The 24,011-nt window shown below is 47.9% G+C and overlaps 1 protein-coding gene across 3 annotated transcripts in view; it reads right to left on the bottom strand.

The window, feature by feature from the left end:
- The window catches only part of LOC135907566 (telomere-associated protein RIF1-like), a 307,714-nt gene that overhangs the window by 128,470 nt on the left and 155,233 nt on the right, over positions 1-24,011 (bottom strand). For all 3 annotated transcript variants that reach the window (XR_010566054.1, XM_065439245.1, XM_065439243.1), the window contains exons 19-20: positions 20,947-21,110; positions 16,282-16,440 (exon numbers count right to left, since the gene is read on the bottom strand). Coding sequence is in view for 2 of the 3 variants with exons in the window: in XM_065439245.1 (XP_065295317.1) it covers positions 16,282-16,440; positions 20,947-21,110 (323 nt within the window). In the remaining variant the exon portion in view is untranslated. The remainder of the gene's footprint in view (positions 1-16,281; positions 16,441-20,946; positions 21,111-24,011) is intronic.

The following is a 24,011-nucleotide window of genomic DNA, read 5'->3' on the forward strand; positions in this document are numbered from 1 at the left end:
CAAACCTGTCATGCCACATTGACCACATTTTTTGGTCATAAGACTACTGCGAGAGGAGCAATTTGGCTGCAACTGTCAGCAGACAGCAAGAGTGCACGAAGAGTCTTTTTCGTGGTCGAACAAAATGTGCCCGTGACTCTAAGTGGATCAAAGGCGGAACGCGTCGGGTTTCTTTATCGCGTGCAAAACGTTCATGTAGAAGAGTTATCGTACTTACTCAAATCTAGGCCAACCCCGATTCTAAGCGGACTCCCTAAAGTACGAAGCCAACAAAAGAAATATATATATATATATATATTACCTCAAATGTAGGCCGAACAAAAAAATCGAGGACAGCGTTCACAAAATGCAAACAGCATTTATTGAATCTGAACGTGCAGAGCTCATTCAGCGTCGTTGTCGCTGCTAGACTCATCACTGTGTTCCTTGTCACTGTCACCTTCAAACAGTGCACTATCTTCAGTACTGTTAAGGGGGGACACGGGTCTTGAGGCAAAAAAAAAAACCTTGAAAAAAAAAAAAGATTTCTTGAAAATAACATTTTCAGTACCTACAATTACTGTTCCTTTAATTCACCAAGTTTCACATCTCGCGAAAGAGTATTTTGCCTGCAATATCAATTTACAACATCACTGTGAGCTGCGTTCTGCGCAAAAACAACCCTTTTTATCGCGGTGCGTAGCTATTTTCCTATGCGCTTCCTATGCTTTTCCTACGCCATCTTGGTCTCGTTGGAAAGAGAAGCCTTTCATCTTCAATTTCCCACCAAAAGTGAGTCCGTCGGCTCGCCGGTGACGATAAAATCTGCGAAGAAAAAAAGTCCGAACGCGCGATCCCATTCGTCGACTAGCGCACGTGATCAGAAATGCGTACTGTGATTGGCTGCGCGAGGTTCCTGTTTGCTCCATTCCGCAGGCGATGTGATGGCACGTCTCGTAGGTTTGTGACGAATGTGCAACGATGACCGATCTACCGAAAAGTTCACAGGAGGCACAACTAAGGCAAGAAGAAGAAGCAATCAGCTTATAACTTTCAAATGCTTTCCATTCCTTCGGAGAACATCGATAATCGTCTGCATCGTCTGCCACCAACCCCAAGTGATGCCAAAGCCGCGAACGATGCCGAAGTAGGCCTAGCCAGCTCGCCTACGAGCGAGTGTGTTCCGGACAGCGACCGCGTTCGGCGTGACACTGCAATGTTGCAGCACGTAGATTTGCTGCAGAGGGAGATGACTGCTCATAAAAACTTCAAGTTCTTGGGTCAACGCGAGCGACAAAGCGGAACTTGGATTTGCTCACTTGCGCCGACAGCGTTGCAGCTGCACCAGTCAATGCTATCGTCAGTAGGACACCGTGACCGCACTAATGTTGTTTCTCAAGCGCAAGGTGCGCAGCGGTAACGTCGCAGTAGGCAAAAGCGAACAGGAATATGGCCTCGCCATGACGATCGTTATCACGTGCGCGTGCTGCGGCGATACCGCGTCGGCGTGGAGCTCGACCCGCGTGAACGGCAACCTTGCCGCACGCGTGATGCAAGCCATCGGGAATCGGCGAACGGCGCTAAACGACGTTTTTGGCACATTAGGGTGGCTGTGGTCAGAGCGACTACATTCCTGGTAGCTTTTAGCCACTTTCACTGCAAACTAGTGCAAAATTATTTCTGCAATTTTGGTTAAAAGTGAATGTACTTCTTTTTTTCTCGTTTTCTCAAAACACCGATTTTTGACTTGCTGATTTGTGCTGATTTGCAGAAGCGATATCTGTGCCTTCAAGGCAGGTAGAGCCATAGTTTTTGTTGTGGCTTATTTGTAGCTGAGTGTGCAAAGTACACAACAGTAGGAACAGATATTGTAATTTATGCTTTTATATTTTTTCAGTTCTGCTTTAGATCAGACGGTAGGGAACTCACATTTGGAACTGTGGATATTGAATTGCTATAGAGATACAGTCGAACACGGATATATCAAACCCACATATATCGAATTATTGTCTGTATCGAACTCGTAAATTATCCCCTTGAAAATTCTGTGTTAAAGTATAGAAATTCGTACGTTTATATCGAACGATATTTTTACCCGCCATTGGATATATAGAACCCCGCGCGATCTCGGCACTCGCTGCACCCGCGAGCTCCGCGCCTCCCCTGAAAGGCTCGGAAAATGCGAGAGCGAGAGAGGCTCGGACTGTACTCCCACTGCGCCCGCTCTCCGCGGAACTGCCTTTTTTTTTTTCTCTCTCTCTTTCTCCCAATGTCTCTCATCCTTCCCCCGAGTAGCCAGGAATGAAGGCGCCGGCGGCCTCCTCCTTCTGCCTTTTTTTTTTCTTGTTGCTTGGCTCAGCCAACCACCGCTCGTGCCTTTCGTACATCGCTGTCGCCCTCGGAGGTGGCCATCGCGAGCGCTTTGTTGGCGGAGGCTGCGCACGTGAATTCTTGTGTTTTGTGCGCGTTCTTGTGTTTCGTATTCATTATTGTTTTGCGTGCGTCTCACGACGCGTGTGACTGGATCGTGGTGAGCTGACACGGAAGCAATGGCCGCAGCAAGAACAAGCAGCATCAAGAAGCGCAAGAACCTGGACTTTGCGACAAAGCTGAAAGCCATTCAGCATGTTGAGGCGGGCGAGAAAAGTGCGACGGTGGCAGACGACTTCAGGATTCCTCGGAGCACTCTAAGCACCTTATTAAAAAACAAGGCGGACATAAAGTCGAAAGTGGCGGAGAAACGAACGTCGGGAGCTTGTCGTGTGCGCGCTCCTGCCCACGAGAAAGATGAAAAGGCCCTCTATGCGTGGTTTTTAGAGGTGCGGGCTAAGAACATTCCGGTGGATGGCCCAATGCTAATGGCTAAAGCTAAATGGTTTGCCGCTGCACTCTGTGATGACAACTTCGCCGACAACACAGAGTGGCTGCAGAGGTTTAAGAACTGCCATAAGATAGTTGGCAAAACCATTTCTGGGGAAAGCGGAGCCGTCATCAGCCAGGATATCCAGCAGTGGATTTCGAAGGAATGGCCGGAAATTAGCGCGAAGTTTTCATCCGCGGAAATCTTCAACGCCGACGAGACCGGGTTGTTTTGGCAGATGCTGTCCAGCAAGACGCTCGACGTCCGGGGCAGCACGTGTCACGGGGGCAAGATGAGCAAAGTCCGCGTGAGCGTTCTGCTCGCTGCTAACATGGATGGCTCTCAAAAGCTCCAGCCCTTTGTGATTGGCAAAGCAAGGGCACCGCGCTGCTTCAAAAACTGTAAGCAGCTCCCCGTTCGCTACGCCTTCAATAAGAAGGCGTGGATGACGCATCAGCTGTTCACAGAATGGCTGCAAGCGTGGGACGCCGAACTGGGCAAATCGGGGCGTCACGCTTGCCTCCTCGTCGATAACTGCTCGGCCCATCACACCACCTGCAAGCTCGAAAACATCGCGCTCAAGTTTCTGCCGGCGAACACGACAGCAAAGTTGCAGCCGCTCGACCAGGGCATCATTAAGTCGTTCAAAGTTGGCTACAGGAGGCGACTCATTGATAGGCTTTTGGTGAACCTCCGCATGGGCACCGAGTTTAAGGTTGACCTGCTGGGGGCCATTCAAATGATGACGGGCGCCTGGAGAGACGTGAAGCAGGATACTGTGGCCAACTGCTTCCGGAAGGCAGGCCTCGTGACAGCCAAACTTCCTAAAACCTGCGAAGACGGCGACGGCGACAACGAGTGCATGGACGACGCGTTTCGCGAGTTGTCGTCCCATTTCCCGGCTGCCGTTCCAGCCAAAGTGTCTGCTGACGATTATGTGAACGTTGACAGCAATGTTCAGGCTGTTGCTAGCCTCGCCGACGAGGACATTGTAGCTGCAGTCGCAGGGACCCAGGCCGACAGCTCGAGTGGCGACGAAGATCGTCCCGACGAGGGGGCGGCTACAAGCTCGTACTCCGCCACTGAAGTGGCGGCCGCGTTCAGCTTGATTCGCCGTTGTTGCGGCGACATGGAAGGAACCGGGCTTTCGCACCTGAACAGCCTCAATAAGATCGAGGTTGGCGTCTTTAATTTCATTTGCAAGGCGAAGAAGCAGACAAACATAAGCGATTTTTTTTCACGCAAATAAAGCATTACGTTGCGGCGTGTGTGCGGAAATACAGTCGCCGACCGATTTTCCGGACTCCGAAAATTCGGACATGCCCGATTATTCGGTCAGCTTCGCGGCACCGCCATTCTCCCCATAGACCATAATGTATAACAACTGCCGAAAGTTCGGACACCTTGCAACCTCTCGTCTGATTTTTCGGACACCCCTTGAGCCAACTCGATCGAGAGCACCATGCACCGACTCTGACCGGCGCATGGTTCGACTTGCTGAACGCCATTTTTGTTTTGAACGGAGCCTCCTTGCTGCCCCACGATGTGGCGCTACTGGAAATCCCCGCTCATCATCATCGTTTGTACTGGTTCGATAGAGTGGCTCTACAGCAGTTCCGGTTTCAGCATAGTAAGCCATGTCAAGACAATCCAGCAGCCGATTTGTTTCTTCGTGCACGACGCTGCGAGCAGGCCGCGTTTTTCGTTTGTGCGACTGGTGTCGGCACGGTGGTGTTTGCTTTGTGCGCTGTGTCGAGGTTTCGGTGATCCAACGCAGCATACGGAAACATCCCGTCAAGTGTCTAATGGCGCCGACAGTGCGCGCACAGACTGCGCTGGAGAATGCCGGCAAGCGGGTGCCGGGAGGCCTAAGATTTGTCACTTTCCGATGTGCTCCCTACTGACGCGGAAAATGTTCTGCCGAGACCTGCGCAGTGGTTGCATTGCGACTCCGGACACCGTCTCCTTTGACAGTTTCACAGGTGCCGACACTGCTGTACTGACGTGCGCAGAACTCGACGACGGCGAGATCATTTGTCAGATTTCTGCTGCACCGCTGGACGATGACTCTTGAGTCGGAAGATGAACGCACCATGTGCTACGCTGCCGTCGCATGCGGAGCGTGTACAAGCAGTGACTGTGCTTTCAGCCACCTATAGTGATCATAAGACCCTCTCCGAGATCAGGCTTATCTGATTGCGCGTAAATGGAACAGCGTGCAACGGCGCATTCACGATTTCTTCAAGCCTACTGCCGAGCCCGAATAAGTGCGTGGAAATAAAGGCTTTCATTTTTTTGTCTCAATCTGCTTTTTCGGACACCTGTTTATTCGGACATTTTCGCAGTCCCCGTGAGGTCCGAATAAACGGTCGGCGACTGTAGTTGTCATTCTTGAATGCGCCGATCGGAAGGTCATCGTCCGCCACAGGTAGTCTCTGGGCCTGCATTTTTTTATATCGAATTTTTGATATATCGAATTAATTCGTGATCCCCTTCGAGTTCGATATATCCGTGTTCGACTGTACTACTATTAGGCATGTACTGCAATTCTCGAGGTCACCAGCTTCGAAGCGTTTTTGCCAACGAAATGGCGTAACCTGGCAGTCTGTGTCTGGCGAGGAGAAGGCAGCAGATGAAGCAGCAGCAGCCATGTGGAGGGAGAAAAGCTTCCACGAAATGGTCAAGTCTTATGCAGCAGCTGATGTTTTTAATGCAGACGAGACAGCCTGCTTTTATCAGCTGCTCCCAGACAAGACAATGCATTTTAAAGGAGAACAGTGCAGAGGCAGCAAAAAGTCGAAGCTTCGCGTCACCGTGCTGTATTGCTGCAATGCAGATGGCACTGAAAACAGGGTGTCTACCAAGTTGACATTTCCAAATTCCCCGAGTTTTCCAGGTTTTCCCTGAGCACCTTTGCGAAATTCCCTGAATGAGTCAGATCTTTGTTTTATGTCAAGACAGGCTGACACTACGTTGACCGATGCTGTCACTCTCTAGTAAGCATGCTGAAACAAAAAAATGACTTAATCCAGTTTGAATAGTAAGGAGTAATATATATTTTATTTAAAAAGAAAACAGAAGGAAGGTGTTAGTAAAATGCACAGCGAAAGAAATCGTAAAGCCCATTCCAAATTGAGTCGAACATTTTCAAATACAAATGAAAAGGAGATGCATACATAAGTAAATATTTTTTTAATATCAGCTATTTCTATCAACTGATAGCAAGCTCATCTGTATGAGGTCCTGAACTTTGTCGCAACTAAGGTTCTCTCTCAGCAGCTGGGAAGTCAACCTCAACTGTCCTGACATACTCTCAGCCCGTACACAACATCTCAGTGTTGGGTTTCACTGCGTAAACAATTTATTTTGGTTTGGATGAGGGACACCTGTGTCTCAGCATCAGCCATCACTTAGTTTTTTTAGCTCAAGCTCCTTCAAAAAGGTGGCGGCACCCTTCCTTTCCCGTTAATTCCTCAGTGCGTCGGTCCCTTCTGTTCTCATCCTCCTTCTACCACGCTTTCACCACATGGATCATCTGAAGCATCCTCTTGGTCAGTTGTACAGTCAACATTTGATTTCTTGGACTTCCGAGGGGCCGCAAAAAAAAAATGGAAAAAAACGGGCAGTCTGAAAAAAAATTAATGCATGTCTTTAAACTGCCTTTAACTCTTTCGTTACCACGCCTATTCAAATCGATCACCGGTGATCGATGCTTTAAACGGCCGATTTCGACATGTTGGAATCGTTTCTCGTGCAGCTAGCGCCATCCAGTGGTTAGTCTAGGCAGTGCACTTGTAGAACCAGTTTAAATTTTCCCGCTCTGGCGACGTTCTGATTTTTGATGCGCCTTTTTGAGAACTAATGTGCGCGTGTTGTTGCAAAAGGGGGCGTGGCGGCCGCGCTTGAGAAAAAATACTGCCACTCGTGGTAATTCAGCATTAGCGTCAAATTTTTGTGATCAAAAGGCTCCCAGCAAGTCAAATATTGAATCATATTGTCGGCTTTGTTATCTGGCGGCGTTGAGTGGGGATAATTACCCGAAAATGACGCCAGCTATTCACTAGTGAGCTTTGACTTGGAGTCCGGGTGGTTTTATTCCACGAAAACGCATTCCTGAAGGTCCGCCGCATGTCCAACATGTATACCTAGCCTTTACAGCCAGTTTGCAGCAGTTTTGGTTTCGCTTCTCTTGTTAAATCCGCCAGAGGGCCGCATCCGGTGTTACTATCGCAACAACGCCAGTCGCTCCGGTCTCTGCCATGGCGTCGTCGTCGGACGCAACTGCGCCGCGCGGAAAGCGTTCTGCTCGAAAGTATTCTTCACCCGCACCTGATTTTAGTGACGAGGATTCGAGCTTCGAGTCCGAAGATGACAGTACTTCTGCTTCAAGCTCTGACGGCGACGATGTTTCGAGTCAGCCCGGGACATCCGCAGCTGCTCACCGGTGAGTTACCTTTACGGCCTTGAGCAGTCACCGGCGTCGCGCACGCTTATCTGCCGACCTTTGTGCACAAGCTTAGAGCTATTCTTGCTATCTGCAGGGTCCGTACGTCGCTAGGCCAGGATGTCCTGCCACCGGCTGTGAAGAAACTTCAGTTCACGCCAACAAGGCCGCCCGGAGCACATCTCGGCCCAGCACTTCGGAGCAGCGCAAGACGCTTTACAACGGCGCGCGATTTTTTCCTCCTGTTCTTCACCGCAGAAGTAATAAATACTATCTGCAAGAACACGAATAAATATGCTTGGATGCATATTTTGGAGCTTCCAAGCTATGCTGAAAGAGATGGGTCGTGGAAGGAAGCGACTACCGACGAACTAGTGAAGTTCATTGGACTGCTCATTTATATGGGCATTGTGAACGTGCCACGCATCCACCTTTACTGGAATACCAGTAGGCTTTTTTCAGGGCTTCTTCCTCGGAACGTTATGCCAAGGAGACGGTTTTCTGCACTTCTGCGCTTCCTAAGTGTCACTGATCCGGAGGCGACTACTGTAGCTACGCACGGCAGGCTGCACCGCGTATTGTGGCTTCTGCAACACGTGAACACTACATCAGCAGAACTTTTTCAACCTGCGCGGAACCTCTCTGTGGATGAAAGAATGGTCAAATCGAGAGGAAGATCGGGTATTCGGCAATACATGCGGGACAAAATTGTAAAGTGGGGATATAAATTGTGGGTGCTTGCTGATTCGCAGACTGGCTATTCCGTTCAATTTTATGTGTACGCAGGCAAATGGGAAACAGCTAGTGCAAGTGGACTAGCATTTGATGTGGTGACACAACTGTGCGATAAATACCTCAATCAAGGATATGTTATCTACATGGACAACTTTTACACATCTGCGTCTCTCTTTGCTCACCTGCTAAATCGCAAAACCCTCGCTTGTGGCACGACACGTAAAGATCGTCGGTGCTTCCCATCTGAATTGAAGGACGTGTCATGGGAGAAAAAGGCAAAGAGAGGTGATGTTCGGTGGCTCCGACGGAACAACATCCTGTATTTGCAATGGAAGGACAGGAAGGTTGTTCACATGATGTCAACAGCGCACACTGCCAACAGGCATGTTACAGCCACAAGGAAAGAGAGAAGAGGCGGCGTGTGGACTATCATCCCAATCGAAAAGCCGGTGCTGATTGACGACTATAATTCCGGGATGCTTGGAGTTGAAAAGTCCGATCAGCTGATTGCATCCTATAACGTTTTGATGAAGTGCGTGAGGTGGTGGAAGACGCTCTTCTTTCATTGACATGGCTGTTGTGAATAGCTTCATTCTTTTTCAAGAGCACCGCCAGCAACACCTCTCAACACCGGAATTGCAGAGGAGCGCCCACTTCGACCAACTTTCTTTTCGGATGGAGCTCACCCAACAGCTGCTCGAGCTTGATGATGAAGAGGTTCCCAGAGTACATCCTGTCCCAAAAGAAGTGCCGCACCATCCGCAAAAGATGCCGAAAAGGCGAAACTGCAGGATGTGCTATCAGGAACGCAAAAGCGAACAAAAGACAAACGTTTTCTGCGAAAACTGCGAAGTGCACCTGTGCCTCACGAAAACGCGCAACTGCTTCACCGCATGGCACGAGCGCTGAAGCTGTTCCCGGTCTTTAGTTTTTTTTATGTAGCTGAAGAACGGCGCGGTACAGAGAATTAATTTTTTTAGACAGTATTCCTGAGTCATTGATCTTCAAAATGTATATTCTAAATTTTCTTTCTTAATAATGTGTATGTAGATATTGTGCCTTTTCTTTCTTGTTTTTATCAACTCGCCACAAAAATGGCACTTTTCCGAATTTTTTGTATGTTCCCTAATAAATTGTTTGCTTTGTAACTTATGTTTTTGGAAAGAGCATTTCATTATGTGCAATTTGGCATGCTGCAACGTGTTCTGGAATATTATTTGTACTGGCAAAAAAATTTCTTCCGAGACCTATGAAAAACGGCCATTTTCTCGCGGTAACGAAAGAGTTAAGGGCTAAAAATTACCACAGGCACGTCTCAAAAAGCTCTGAAGGCCTGCCAGTACGCTTTTTAGGCATATCAGGGCTTGTACTGTGACAGAAGACGACGTGCACGCATGTGTAATAAAGTAATGTATACTGTGTCCCGCGACAATTGCCCCCTTCCCATGCTTGTTATGCTTCACCGCCTAACAATAGTGTACCGAGGCGAAGCTAACTTTCGCAGACTGGCATTACGCAACGCGCTGTGCTCTGCGAGCTTCAAAGCCAATCGCTAGGATTACAAAGGCGGAGTCGGTGCCATTGGTGATAGCGGCGAATTCTTTCAATGAAAAACACGGCAACGCACGGCAAGAAGCTTAATAGCGAACATAGAAGCAGCTAGGCCTGACGTTGCCGCGGTGGTGGTTACGGATTTGCGGATTTGCCTGCGAGAGTGCCGGTTCGAGGCGGCGAGATAATCAAAATAGCGGCGGTGGCGGCTTTGATTAATGCCATTTCAGACCTGCAGTCGGGGCAATATACATTGACTATATGGAGTACGTGGTGGTGCCGCAAAACCGTGCAAATTATCGGGCATGTCCGAAAAATCGGGCGTCTAGAAAATCGGTCGTTAACTACTCTGGCAATACATCGTGCCGATGACACGGCGTCAATGACGATTCGTTGCGATTCCTCTGTTACTGGAGCCAACATTAACACGACTTTCGTTCCCTTTCAATAAAGTTACAGCTAATTTTCCCTGATAGAAGCACAAATTCCCTGAGTTTTCCCTGAGTTTTTCCAGACTGTTCAAATTCCCTGAGAATTCCCGGTTTTCCCGGTTTTCCCGGTTGGTAGACACCCTGGAAAAGTTGAAGCCTCTGGTGATCGGGAGGTTTTCGAAGCCGCGCTGCATGAAAAATGTAGTGTCGCTGCCGTGCCAGTATAGGGCGAATCAGCGTGCCTGGATGACCCGCTAGCTCTTTACTGAGTGGCTGCTGACGGTAAACGAGAAGATGAGGAAGGAGGGGCGGCACATTTTGATCATTGTGAACAATTGCTCAGCGCACATTGTCAACATACGGCTCACGAATGTGCGTCTCGAGTATCTGCCGCTGAACCGCACATCAGTACTTCAGCCACTGGACCAAGGAATAATAAGGAGCATGAAGTCGCACTTCCGGAAGCGCCTTGTTCAGTGGCTGCTCATCAACCTGCGCCTGCAGCACTCGACAGCCATCAACGTCCGACAGGCTGCAGAAATGCTGACAGGCGCATGGTGGAGCGTCATGTCCACCTCCATCCAAAACTGCTGGAAGGCCTGCCTGACAATCACAGATGGCCAACCACAAACCCATGAACCGGCAGCGGAGGACAGTTTGAGCGAACTTTGGAGCGAGGTGGCCGAGCAGCTAGCCGTCAATCCTTCAGTCACATTTGACGACTATGTCCAGTGTAACGAGGCGACGTGTACCTCAGCGGAGCTTACCGCTGATGACATACTGCAGAGCGTCCAGGGCACGGTCACTCAAGATGAGGAATGCAGCGACAACATGGATGATGACGTTACGGCAGCACCCGAAGACCGCGACGAGTCCGTGTCGGCCACAGATGCGTTGGACTGCTTGCGAAAACTCCGCATATTTATAGCCAAAAGCGGCACAGCGACCGAAGGCGTGCACAAGAATGCGGACGGTCTGGAATCATTCGTGCTGCAGAGTCTGTGCTGCACCCGTCAGAAGACGACCACGGACTATTTCAAATAAATGTGCCTTGTCTGACGATCACGTGTGCATTGTGCGAGAAACGAGTTCAAGAAGGTACCGTTTCAAAGGTAGGACGTTTGCGTTACTCAAATGCTATTGTTATGGATAATTTCTTGGCTTTCGCTATAACGACCTTTCAGAATAACGAACATTTTTCGCGGTCCCCTGAAGTTCGTTATACCGAGATTTCACTGTAATGCCACATTTCTGCACCTTGAAACATATTGAAATTTTGAGGAAGGTGAAAAAATATACATTTCGCATGTGAAGTTACAACTTTTAACTTTTGTAACTTTAGGTAGAACAGAGGCAGAAACATGAGACAATGCTTACTGCACTCCTTGAACATTCAGGAATGCTTTCACATAACTTCTACATTTCTTACTGCAAAGAAATTTCTGCCAGTCATCCCGAAACATGGGAACAGGAAAAATTTTATAAAATATTTTTCTTGTTATATAGAGAAAAACTAATTACATATTTGCATCAAGCACATTAAATTATATATTACGTACAAATTTCATTCCTCTAGCAGCAATATCAATAATTGTATTGCTCAAGGCCCAGGTCTCCCCTTAAGGGGAGATGCTCCTCGTAAACCTTTTTTTTTAAATATCAATGCTAGGAAAATGAAAATTGTACCACTTATATAGCTTGATATCCTCATTCCAAATCTGTTTTTAGTTTTAGGATAGCTCGATGCTTTCATGTCCTAAGCGCCATGCATAGGTGAAAAACGGTGCATGTTTGTGCAGCTACTGGACTAGGCAGTTGGCATGATATAACAGTGCAAAATGGCTTTTCTTGTCCCTAACACTCCACTGAGTGCCGATAACCAAGATAATGCAATTCCCTTGACAGGCAACATTTTGAGAGAACTTCATATCTGGCGCTTTGTTTTCATGCCTGGTACCCAAGTGTATTGGAACATTTTCATTCCTAAAAAATAAACTGAGTGTATTAAAACCTAGATAAGTGCCTTCTACACACCTTAAAGATTACGCACACTAAATTTGGTCTTGATTGGACCACAATAAGTACATAAAAACCATGTTTGGCCAAAAATGTGAAGATGAGAAAAACACAAATGAAAGTTAAAGAAGTTATTTATTTGTGTTGTAGAACTGAAATCTATATAAAAATTGCACATAATGCAGGCCAGGGTATGTAGATCCAGCGCACAACTTTAGAATTCACCTGCGCCATATGTTCTTCCCTCAAGAGTCTGTGAGCACTATGCTGACCCACTCCCTGTGCTGTTACCTTCCGAGTCAACTCCCAAGTTATCTGCCACTGCTTTTGCAGCAGCGAGGTGCACTTTCTTTGTAATGGCGGTGAACGATTTATGGTGCATCGGTTTCAGCAAACCAAGAACTTCACAAAACTGGACGAGTTGATTGTGTCCAGCTGCAATTGCGCGCGCCGCAACCACTGCCTTGATATTCATGGCGAAACTTTCTCTTGGGCTGACCGAATTGCGCGCTCCACAGTAAGCGTCGTCCGCCGGAGATGCACGCCGCGACGAATATGTTGACGAAATAACGGATGTAATACACGCTGTATTGTTGCAACACAACTACGAAAAAGATGCGAGTCCCTTCTGTTTTTAGGCCAACTCAAGGATAAAAAGGTCGCGCCGTCCGCACGCCGGAAATACCGCGGCGCTCACCAGTGTGTTCGCGACGCCGATCTCGCAGATAAAGGTGCTTGCCGTCTCTTCGCCGCTCCTGTCTTGAGTGTCGAAGATTCTCAACTTTTTCTCCGATGCACTGACGAATTCGTCTGCGCTGTCAACGAATCTTGAGCGGCCGGTCGGCTCTGAACCGCTGGAATCGCTGCCGTCACCGAGGTTAGGCTTAGCTGCCACGGACGTCTCCATTGCATGCCGCTTGACTTTGAGGCGAGTTCTCTTGAACTATTTCACGATCACTGTGCTGTTCAATATATCGAGGTTCGACTGTATGACTAACGGACGCTGCGCGACGTCCTAGTCCGCCATAAGTGGGCTCGACTTAACATGAAAATTTTATCTACAGCGACTATCAAATACAGTCGCCGACAGATTTTCCGGACTCCAAAAATTCGGACATGCCCGATTATTCGGTCAGCTTCGCGGCACCGCCATTCTCCCCATAGACCATAATGTATAACAACTGCCGAAAGTTCGGACACCTTGCAACCTCTCGTCCGATTTTTCGGACACTCCTTTAGCCAACTCGGTCGAGAGCACCATGCACCGACTCTGACCGGTGCATGGTTCGACTTGCTGAACGCCATTTTTGTTTTGAACGGAGCTTCCTTGCTGCCCCACGAAGTGGCGCTACTGAAAATTCCCGCTCATCATCATCGTTTCTGCCTGGTTAGATAGAGCGGCTCTGCAACAGTTCCGGTTTCAGCTTAGTAAGCCATGTCAAGACAATCCAGCAGCCGATTTGTTTCTTTGCGCAAGACGCTGCGAGCAGGCCGCGTGTGTCGGCACGGTGGTGTTAGCTTTGTGTGCTGTGTCGAGGTTTCGGTGATCCAACGCGGCATACGTAAACATCGCGTCAAGGGTCTAATGGCGCCGACAGTGCCCGCACAGACTGCGCTGGGGAATGCCGGCAAGCGGGTGCCGGGAGGCCTAAGATTTGTTGCCTTCCGATGTGCTCCCCACTGACACGGAAAATGTTCTGCCGAGACCTGCGCAGTGGTTGCATTGCAATTCCGGACACCGTCTCATTTGACAGTTTCATAGGTGCTGACACTGCTGTATTGACATGCGCAGAACTCGATGACGGCAAGATCATTCGTCAAGTTTCTGCTGCACCGCCGGACGATGACTCCGAGTCGGGAGATGACGCACCATGTGCTACGCTGCCGTCGCATGCGGAGTGTGTACAAGCAGTGACTGTGCGTTCAGCCGCCAATAGTGACGTACGACCCTCTCCGAGATTCAGGCTTATCTGATTGCGCGTAAACGGAACAGCGTGCAACGGCGCATTCACGATTTCTTCCAAGGCTACTGCCGAGCCCGAATAAGTGCGTGGAAATAAAGGATTTCATTTTTTTTTTTCTTAAGGGGAGACGCTCCTCAGAAACCTTTCTTTTTAAATATTATTGCTAGGCAAATGAAAATTGTACCACTTATATAGCTTGATATCCTCATTACAAATCTGTTTTTAGATTTAGGATAGCTCGATGCTTTCATGTTTTAAGTGCCATGCATAAGCGAGAAACAGTGCATGTTTGTGCAGCTACTGGACCTAGCAGTTGGCATGATATGGCAGTGCAAGATGGCGTTTCTTGTCCCCAACACTCCAGTGAGTGCTAATAACCAAGATAATGCATTTCCCTTGACAGGCAACATTTTGAGAGAATTTCATATCTGATGCTTCGTTTTCAGTGACTGGTACCCAAGGGTATTGAACATTTCCATTCTTAAAAATAAACTGGTTGCACTAAAACCTAGACCAGTGCATTCTACACATCTTAAAGATGATGCACACCAAATTTGGTCTTGATTCGACCACAATAAGTACATCAAATGTCGTGCACAAAAGCCATGTTTGGCCAAAAATATGAAGCTGAGAAAAACATGATTGAAAGTTATAAAAGTTCTTTATTTGTGTTGTAGCGCTGAAATCTATATAAAGATTGAACACAATGCAGGCCAGGGTATCTAGATCCAGTGCACTACTTTAGAATTCACCTGCGCCATATGTTGTTCTCTCATAGAGTCTTCGTGAGCACCATGCTGACCCACTTCCTGTGCTGTTACTTTCCGAGCCAACTCCAAGTTCAGCCACTGCTTTTGTAGCAGCGAGATGCACTTTCTTTGTTATGGCGATGAACGATTTATGGTGCATCGGTTTTGGTAAACCAAGAACTGCACAAAATCGGACGAGTTGATTGTGTCCAGCTCTAAATGCGCGCGCTGCAACTACTGCCTTGATATTCACGGCGAAACTCTCTCTTGGGCTGGCCGAAGGGCGCGCTCCACCGTTAGCGTCGTCTACCGGAGATGCACGTCGCGACGAATACGTTGACGAGATAACGGAGGTGGTACACGCTGCAAATTGTTGCAACACAACCCCAAAAATGACGCGAGTCGTTTCCGTTTTTTGGCCAACTCGCGGATAAAAAGGTCGCGCCGTCCGCACGCCGGACATGCCGCGGCGCTCACGTTCCCGACGCCGATCTCGCAGATAAAGGTGCTTGCCGTCTCCTCGCCGTTCCTATCTTGATTGTCGAAGATTATCTACTTTTTCTCCGATGCGCTGACGAATTCGTCTGCGCTGTCAACGAAACTTCAGCGGCCGGCCGGCTCTGAACCGTCGAAAGCGGCGCCGTCACCTAGGTTAGGCTTAGCTGCCGCGGACGTCTCCATTGCACGCCGCTTGACTTTGCGGCGAGTCCCCTTGAACTTGTGCTTCGACCGATACTTTCGAGATCGAAAATCGCGTTTCTTCACGGGATCCATCGAAACAAGGAGCAGAAAAATGCCGAAAGCCTGGGAACACGTCGAGAGAGCGGCGCGTCGCAGAAAGAGCAGACAACCCGCCGCCGCGTCGCGCGCTAGCAGCCAATGGCGTGGCTGGAATCGCACCACGTGAGTTAGAAATCCAGCGAAAGCGCTTGGTTTCGGCAGAGAAATCTTGTTATTATTATTACTTCCCGGGGAGATTGTGACGCGGCAAAGCCGACCTCGGAGAGAAAAAGTGTAGGCCTACTGACTTGCACAAGCCCAATGGCTTGCGACGCCGCGATTTGACGCATCACGCGCTGGAAAATGGGCCAGATTTGCACCTTTTCTTGCCACCTCGAGTGCTTTCACCGAGTTTATTTATAGTTTACCGATCATTTACGGCTCTGATTTCTTTATATATGAAAGAGGAGGGATCAATCTTGTTGAAACAGTCGAAAACATAAAACTGTCGTTTTTAATGAAAATCGCCGTTTTTCGACCCGCGTCTCCCCTTAATCTGCTTTTTCGGACACCTGTTTATTCGGACATCTTCGCAGTCCCCGTGAGGTCCAAATAAACAGTCGGCGACTGTAGTGTAACATTCGATTCAAAATTTTAAACCAAGGAATATAGGAATATTCACCTAACTCTACTCAGAGCTGATCAAAGATCTGATATCACCATAATAAATTACATACACATGCCAAATTTCATCAAATCATTTCCACAAATAACAAAAATACCTTCCACTGCCAGTATCGCAATTGTACTTGAGCAATGAACAGACACTCGCCTTCGAGGTGTGGCCACTGCCTCGGGCTAGTAGTGTCGACAGTGCTGGCCCTAGCAGTGTCATTGCTTCTACGAGGGCTGGCATGCCACGGAGTGAAGACAGCAGGTCCTGCACTGGCCGCACCAGCTTCCCCACAATGCTGGCCACTGACTGACGAGACTGCATAAAACACAGGATAAGAGTTACAGTGGACTCCAAATAAATGAAACTCGCTTTTAAACAGAAATGCCAGATATACAGGACAAAGGTACCCACTTTCGTCGGTCACCCACAGAAAAAATTTTAACAAACTCTGGTTAAACGGAACTGAATCCAAAGTGCACCTATCTCATCGACCATCATACAGTATTTACTCGCAAATATGTGAAGCACGAATATAGGCCGACCCCTAGACATTGTGCTCTCCGAGAAGTGAAAAAAAAAATTATTTGAATATAGGTCGACCCATTAAAATCGGCGCATTAGAATTGAGCCCAACCGTAAATCTGCATTACCATATCACCATCGGCATTTCAGAATGGCCGCCTCATACGTGCTTCGAGCCTAGCTGCCGTAGCTTCCTCCATGTGCTGTAGTGTATGTGCTTACCGTATTTACACGATTGTAAGTCGACTCGAATGTAAGTCGACCCCCCCATATCGCGTGACCGAAAAAAAAAAAAAATAAGAGAGCATACCCGAGGGCACATTCGATAACGAAAATTTATTAGTAGCTGACATGGTCACTGGACTACTCGTCTTCACTAGTGCTGTCATCGTTGCTGCAGTCCCACAGCGCGTCTTAGTCCAGCGAAATTTTAAATTTGGCAAATGACCGCACCAGGACATCTTGCAGAACAGCAGCCCACGCCAAATGCACCCAACCACACGCAGCCGTCAGGGAGGCTCTTTTGACAGGTCCAGTTGGCGTAATTTCGCAGTCTTCTGCCGCCAGCCACTCGTTGTACTCGCGGCGGAGCAGAACCTTAAAATTAAGGCGAAGGTCCGGGCTTGTTTCATGACCACGTCGCACTTCACTGGCAGGGACCGATCACGCATTTCAGCGACGTACGCCGCAAGCTTAGCCTACAGCTCCGGAAAGCGTCCAGACTTTGGCACGTGGGAAATTTCGCACTTGTCACAGGTGAAAATTTCGCTTCGCTGCAGTCGCCACTCTCGCACCACCCGTTTAGAAACATTGAAATTGCGGCCCGCTGTGCAGTGATTTGTTTCTTCGGCGTAAAGGATGGCAGCCCTCTTGAACGCTGCTGTGAACGAGTGCCGAACGATTAGTGGGCCTGGAGCACTCCTGACGACTGGGGAAGCATAGAAGTAGCACGTAGCCGGCAGTCAAGTGAAACGCGTCAAACCAATGCCAATGCCTTCAAACAGAGAAAGAGCAGCCCATGAGCAGCCAGCGAGCGGTGACTGCTCTTCCATGAACTACCGATACTCCCCGCAAGCGCCGCCGTTCTGAGGGTGCCGCCGCAAATGGGAACAGCGGCGCTTCCATCAACTATCGACACCCCCCCATGAGCGTTGCATGCACTGTAAAACTCTCAAAAATGTTGAAGAACCCTTCCGAAAAGCGTACAAACACGCGAGGTAGCGAAAAGATATGGGTAGGGCCATAGAGCAAACATAAAATTCTAACTACATTGTAGATCCCGTTGGTATCGCTTTTTTTTGGCGGGGCCATGTTTCGGTTTCGATTGTAAGTCGACCCCCCAACTTCAGACTTTCAAATTTAAAAAAAGGGGTCGACTTACAATCGTGTAAATACGGTAGGCATTTGTCCACCATCTGTCTTACCATTTTCTGCATTTGCTCTATCAGCATAAAGCACCGAGTTCATTATGATGCCGCATTTAAAAGGAAAGTGGTAATGTGTGAGGAGATGGATGGAAATCGGGTTGCATCAAGGCGTTCGGAGTAGCCGAAACTTGCGTGCGGGACTTGCACAAACAGAAGGAGATGGTTTTCGCCAGCAAAGCAACACAGTGGACCAAAGCAGGACGTATCTACGACCATCCACTTCGGCGATACGATTGCCTTGGCTCTATCCTGAAAGCGACCTGTGACGAGGACAGAGTCCATCATGCGCTGCATTTTCGCCGCTTCTAGTTCAGCGTTGAAGTGAGAGGCCACTGCTGCCATGCTTCTCACTCCAGCATTTTGACAGCGAGTTTCCACGGTCATCGAGTGACCTGTGTTCATGTTTGCTAGTGCGCATATGACACCACGCTCGTTAATTCAGTTAGTACTGTACTGTACGGGTGTGCAGTACTGTACCAGTGTGCATTACGATCGGTACATATGATTTGCTAAAGGCGATTTGAGTTGCGTGACTGCGGCTTCGACGTATAGTATCGACATGCATGGCAGGCATTTCAGTTTGTGGCCTTGGCCCTCACGGCTCCGGCGGCGGCTCTGTTCCACATAAGGATCCATTAGCTTCGATACTTCAATACTTTTGCTAGCTTCGATCACAAATACAGGTCAATAGCTAATTATGGGCGACATTTCTGAAAGAACAAGGAAACATCTAAAGGCTGCAGCTGAGATGCCATCCCACCCGGGATAACGACATGTTCAGTGCCAGACATTCATGCAACAGCCTCTTCACTGAATCGGCCAATGGGCTACGAAATGCGTCCAGCACGAGGATGGACGGGAATGACAACAGTGTGCCGGGCCACCTACACCAGACGGACATTATCCAGTCGAGCAGAAGATTCTCGTTCATCCAGCCTTTCTCATGGCATCTCACGACCACATTTCTTGGCAGCTCCTCACCTTTAGGCACTGTCTTGCGCTTGAAGATGACATAGGGCGGAAGCTTGCATCCATCTGCCGTGCACCGACAACATGATAGTAACTCGCATTTTCTCGTTGCCAGTGGACCGGACATAAACTTGTTTAGAGCCCTTTTCGTGCACGGTGAGGGGCGATGGCATGTCCAGATAAACCAGCATTTGGTCAGCATTGCCGATTTGCCCTAGCTGGAAGTTCTTGGACTTGCACAGTGAAATAACGTGGCACTGGAAAGTCATGAGCAGCTCTTTGAATGATACGGGCAGCTTTTGCGAAATCGAAGTTAGGCGGCGTAAGAAAAAACCAGCACGGCACATGTAGCGATAAACCCAGTGCTTGCTTGCTTTGAAGGTGGAGCTCGTTGGCCTTTTTTCTCTTGCCAGCTCCTTAGCTTTTGTCTGCATAAGCTCCATGCTCACAGCTAGATGCGCAGCTTACTGTTGGCGTACAAACTCCGTCAGGGCGAGTTTGATTTCAGGGCATGCTTCTTCATGTTCCGCTGCATACGAAAAGGACTCCTTCTGTCGACGCCATCCGCGAATGCACCCGGTCGCACTGTTGCCGATGTCCTGTGCGGCTAAAATAACCTTTCTCTTGTGTGGGGATGCACGACTCTCACGCGTCCTCTGATATTTTGTTTTCCCGCATAGCTTGCGGCCCGCGGCGCTCCGTGTGATTGAAGCGCATTGCGAGAGATGGCGCGAGTGTTGGCTGCTAACACCGCCTCACGGCAGGGTTACTTGGGGGCACAGGGGAGAACACGCTTCCTCTTTAGCTGCGGGTCGTCGTACGCCGCAGACGTCCCGCGCGTGCGCCGATCCGTGCTTGTGCGAGACCGTCTTGTGTGGCCCCCTTCGAACGCGCCACCGTTCGCGTGACAGTACGCATGAACGACCAGGCGTTGGGATCCAGCATGGGGGCGAACATATTCACTCGCTATACGGTCGGGGTGAGTCGGACTTCCTAGATTTGTCGCGTGCCTATCGGCATGTTTTGTGGATAGCAACTCGGCTAGCAGGCATTGATCAATGAAAGGTGGAATAAATGCCCTTGTGATTGTTTGCACTACTGTGTTGTCGTTTCTTTGTCCCAAGAGCACGGGAGGAGAATCCCACACTTGAAAGCAGCCGAGTACTGTTTTCGTGGTCTGAACAGCTTGGTCCTCCAAAGCGGAATGAAAAAGATGTACTTTGCGAAGCGTGGTTTGCACGCGTGCTGTCAATGTGTGCACTCAACAATAAAGAAACGATGCTGTAGTCACAGAGCAATAACGAAACCAAGCCATAGCCATGCAGCAATAAGGAAGCCAAGCCGTAGCCACGTTGCAATAACAAAGTCCAGTCATAGCTAAGCAGCAATAACGAAACCAAAACTTCTAGCCCAAATTTCTGACAAATTTTTGTTCGGATCCGCATATAGTACGAGGTGAAAATTTGGGATGCTAATAATAGGAAAAGAACCTCGCATTATACGCGGGTTTCTAAGGTATTTCAGTGTGCCTAATGCTTGATACGCTATTGAGAGATATAAATAAAGGTTTCGTTTTTCACGGCCTACTTTCTACAACGTCAATTTTTTATTGTAAGCGGAAATTTGGTTTCAGAGCTACGAAGGTATGGTCGACAGCTTTTTTTCTTTTTTTACGGCAGTCCAGATATAGCGGCGATCAGCTATGAGGATCGTATTTTTCTTTTTTGATATTGTTATAAGTGGGCTGCACTGTAGCAGTACTCTTTTATACCTTGTAGCAAAGCTGCAACACAGTCTTACTTGAAGACAGATTATTCTTGACCACTGCTGTGTCCTATGTACAAGACCTTGTTGAGTGACAAGATGCAAAGCAATACTGCAACAAGGATGAGAAAGTGGGCACCTCATTTGGGAGCAACTGGTGGCTGGCAACCGCATCCAGTGCCCATGCCAGGGCCTGGAAATAGGGCTGCAGGTCACCCAGGGCACTGCCTCGCTGTGGACGCAGCCCCCACCGACGAGGTGAGCTGCTGCCAGACAGCACGGAGGCACTTGGCGATGAACCATCTGCAGCACGTGCGAGGAGTCAGCATGAGGTACTCTGCACAACCAACTGCTGAACAGTGTCTGCGCAGCCAGGAAACTGCAATGCAATGTAGTGGTGCTAATGAAAGTTGCGGGCAACACTATCAGCGTGAGGGTGGAATATATGCGAAGGTGTGGCTGGCTTCGCTTCGTACTGTCCATGTGAAGATATTGTCGACACGGCATGAAAATGTATGTTTCATCGCCGACTCTCAAATTCAACAATATAAATTTTTCTCTCATTCAAATTTGCATTTTCTGGTTGCCCAATAATTTAGATAACTTTCGGGTCCCTTGCGGGTAAGAAAGAAGTTGACTGTACTGATTTGCATAAAAGGTCGAATTTTAATTAACAAAATTTCAACAGAGTCAACTTTTGTTAAGCTGACCCTGAAGAGACCAATAAAATTATCAAGTTATATGGCAGGTCATATTAAACAAGATGCACAGAAATGTCAAAACACATTACCGATTCGTTCAGCAGTACTTGCCAGAACCTAACACGACCCCCGAATCAAATGTGTGCTCACTATCTATGTGTCTGATGTAGCAGCTACGGAAGCGGCACTTGGTCTCTTGGAGCATCTATAGGAGCAGGAGAAATGGCAGTTCGGAGCACAAATATAAGCTATGGAGCAGAAAAGTATACTGTTTGAAGCAAAGAAACTGCTTTGTAGCATCAACTTACTGTTCTGGTGCAAAAAGAAAGCTTTGCCAGCTGTTAACAAAAAGAGATGCTGCATGAATTAGTTCTGATACTAAGATGCAAATTTTCTTTTTCAGCTTGCTGCTCATTCTTTTTATTATTGCATAAGGAGATATTAAACCCAAAATTCAAAGTTAATTCTGCATTTCAATAGAGTTAACACCCCCGCCATACTGTCTTTGCTTTATTATGCATGTTAACTGCTAAACTCATGTCCACAAGTGAAATACGTAAAGCCACACCATTCGTTAATAATGTGGCACAAGCACCGTATCCTTGCACATTATTAACAATGCACCTGGATAAGCTCATGCTAACCACAGCGTACAGTACACGGGCGATGTGCGGGTAACCACTGCGAACTCACCTAAGACATTAAAAACTCTTTAACCCTTTGAAGGTTTTTGCTGTATATGTACGACGGCAGTTTTCTGTCCCGCAAGGGTTTTTGCCGTACAGGTACGGTTTCGAGCCTCCATTTGAAATTTCGCGCCATAGTGACGGTGCGTGCTCACTGGGAGGTGCTGCCACCTCTTAGGACTTAAAAGAAGCGTTTGAAATTCGCGCTGCCTACTTGTGGATATAAACAGAACTGATTTCTAACTTCAGTGCGTCACGCAGACTGCGGCAACACCCCTTCTGCGGTTCCGGTTTTCCCGCTTGATTGCAATGGAGGCCTGCGAAACGTGATCTTTCTCTTTTTCAGCACTCTCTTGCAACGGTTGCGGAAGTTGATTTCTATCTTGATTGATGCTGCTCTTAGCTTGTTTATTGTCACTGCTCGCGAAGTATTCTCGCTCTCAGTGGCAACGCGCTTTTACAGTTTGGGTTCCGCCGCGTGATGGCAATGGAGGCGCACGAAACGCTAGTTTTTTCTTTGTTGACACTCTCTTGCAGGGGCGGCGGAAGTCGATTTCTATCCTGACTGGCACTGCTCTTAGCTTGTTTATCACCGCCGCTCACGAGGTATTCTCGCTCTCTGTGACAACGCGCTTACGCGAGAGGGTGCCTCAGACCTCTGCCCAAGGCAGCCGCATGCAGAGATGTCATGTGTACGCCAACACAACTCGTTGCTCCAAGAGGAGAACAGACACACGTTTTAGGTATGCAGACTGCAATAAAGCGCTGTGGGTAGACCCGTGTTTCAAGGAGTACCACACTCCGAAATACATTTGAACATTTTGCAGTTCTGAGTGATGCCGACGCCAAAATACTGTTCCTAATTTTTTTTTTTACTATTTATTCCAGAGTTTATAGATTTTATACATTCAAGATCTGCAATAAAGTAATTTGACCACCTGGGAAAGTTTTTTTCAAGATCATTAGACTCTCAGAGGGTTAAATTGAAGCAGGATATAACTGAATTATAGATATAACAAGGTAAATGAAATTTCCCTTGACATCACCATGGAAATCCATGTATTTAAAAGCTCGATATAACAAAGTGAAATTGTGCTGCCAACGGGCATAACAAACAAGATTCATCACCAAAACAAAAGAATACCCCACTGTTGCACACTGAGTCCAGTTAACTCTTGATATTGTACTAACAACTAACACGTTGTACTAACAGGAATTATCAAGTTGCTACTTTGTTTACATTGGCTGTTGTACTTACAAATATTGTGCAAGATATTACATAGTATTGTATAATTAGTAATTACTAACACACTGCATTGTTTATTTTCCGTACTTTATTGTTATACTTCCCGTTTTCCCACTCCCCTCTGTAATGCCTTCGGGCCTTGAGGGGACCATAAATAAATAAATAAATAAAAAAATAAATAAATAATGAACTTCAGTATGATGAAATTCTCAATATATAACAAGTATTTACCTTTCCATAAACTTTTCTCCATAGAACACCATGTACTTAGAAACGAAGTGTGTAGGCGATTTCAATATTGTCACGTGGTAGTGACGTTAAAGAACACAGTAGCAGTACTGTGAAAGACAAAACTAGCTTTTATTGGGCGAACCTGTGCCCACAAAACAGGCTACACTTAAAGTGCAACGATAGCGGCGAACACAGTCGGTGATCGTCGAAAATCTGATCAGCGGGTCAAGCGCGTCGGCTTTTATAGAGCAGTCGTTGAATGTTCCAGACTAATCATTCGCACCCGCGTGCCTTCCACAAAGTTCTACACCATTCGCGTCAGGTGACGAAATCAGATAAC

The sequence above is a fragment of the Dermacentor albipictus genome, chromosome 1, assembly GCF_038994185.2.
Source record: "Dermacentor albipictus isolate Rhodes 1998 colony chromosome 1, USDA_Dalb.pri_finalv2, whole genome shotgun sequence".
Lineage (NCBI taxonomy): Eukaryota > Metazoa > Arthropoda > Arachnida > Ixodida > Ixodidae > Dermacentor > Dermacentor albipictus.